This window comes from Cyprinodon variegatus, unplaced genomic scaffold (assembly GCF_000732505.1).
Source record: "Cyprinodon variegatus isolate N-32 unplaced genomic scaffold, C_variegatus-1.0 Scaffold1415, whole genome shotgun sequence".
Taxonomy (NCBI): Eukaryota; Metazoa; Chordata; class Actinopteri; order Cyprinodontiformes; family Cyprinodontidae; genus Cyprinodon; species Cyprinodon variegatus.
Genome location: NW_015151868.1, coordinates 65151 through 66527, shown reverse-complemented (window position 1 = coordinate 66527; position 1377 = coordinate 65151). Strand labels below are relative to the sequence as shown.

Sequence of the window (1377 nt, the reverse complement as noted above, 5' to 3'; positions counted from 1 at the left end):
GAAGGAAGGAAGGAAGGAAGGAAGGAAGGAAGGAAGGAAGGAAGGACAATTAGTTAATTAGTGGGACATTTATTAGATGATTTGTTTAATTTTGTCCCTTCCCACCCTCCATAAACCTTTGGGGTCTCATCATGCAGAATCATCTCTTTAAACCCCCTCAGGGTCAGGACCCCCTCTCTGGAGACCCTCAATACACCAGCCAGGTTAAGTTAAAATAAAAGAACTTGAACTGCTGCTATAAAACTCATTAATATTTCTTTCCCACAGATAAATGTATCAAAGCCTCCATTACTGAACGCAAGAAGACAGAGATGTCCCCCAGTAGTGAGTCATGTGTTACCTGGCTGTGTGTGGGATTGGTCACGCCCCACACTGTGGTTACTACAGAGAGAGATCTTGTGTGCTGATTGGTGCCTGGTTGCCAGGAGACTGGCTCATTTAGGAAGGGGCCGTCAGTGCTGCAGAGGGATAAGAAGGGGACGGTTCAGGAGAGGCACAGGAAGAGAGAGAGAGAGAGAGCATTCATCCAGATACCAATAACCGCCATAACACGCTGCGGTTAATCACGTCCTCCTGAAAACAAGGAGTGTTTGGCACCTTGTTAGAGTTCATTTGCCAATCTAACTCGGAGAGCTGAGTAAAGGTCACAAACAAACGCTCGCTTTAGTGAGCTAAAGATTAACCTGAACATGGTTTATTCATCTGACAGTTGAGGTTAGCCTCTGCTTCCTCCTTCTAAACCATTTCCTCAACAGGAAACTACCACAGCAGCATGACTGTCGGACCACATCACTACCAGACTCTCTGCAGTCTTTTTCACCAGCAATATTGGGCTGGCTATTCTATCCAATTCTTTTAACAAGAACACTGAAGTTTAGATTTACATTATGTAAGCACAAACAGTATTCACATAATATCCAAAAAAATATTTCAGTCATTAAAAATAGAGCAAATGTGTTGTTTTAAATTTTCTGCATGAAAATAGTCTCTGATGAAAATAAAACCATAATTAGTCCTTATTTAGGAGACATAGAAGACTGATTTGAAGCTATTTATTCATTGGAGGAAAATAAAAATCCAAGTTAAACAGAGCAACATGTAAACAGCTAAAAAAAACAAAACAACCTAGAACAGTATGGAGGACCAGGAGAGCCACTCAATAGGAAAGAAAGGCATTTCAAATTAAATATTTAAATCATAGAAATGCAATTAAAAAGCAGAGGTGTCAATTAACGAAGTACAAATACATTAATTTGACAAACTGGATCTTCTCGCTGTTCTTTTCCCTGTTTGGTGCGATTACAATAGTGGATATGGAAATGGCCGGACCGGACCAGAGCCTGAACATTTAGGGCCGGATCTATCAAAGGTTTGCGT

At 40.9% G+C, this 1377-nt stretch overlaps 1 protein-coding gene across 1 annotated transcript in view; it reads right to left on the bottom strand.

The window, feature by feature from the left end:
• LOC107103291 (zinc finger MIZ domain-containing protein 2-like) overlaps nt 1-1377 on the bottom strand; it is an 80855-nt gene that overhangs the window by 49226 nt on the left and 30252 nt on the right. The window contains exon 3 of the mRNA XM_015402942.1: nt 341-458. Coding sequence (XP_015258428.1) covers nt 341-458 — 118 coding nt within the window. The remainder of the gene's footprint in view (nt 1-340; nt 459-1377) is intronic.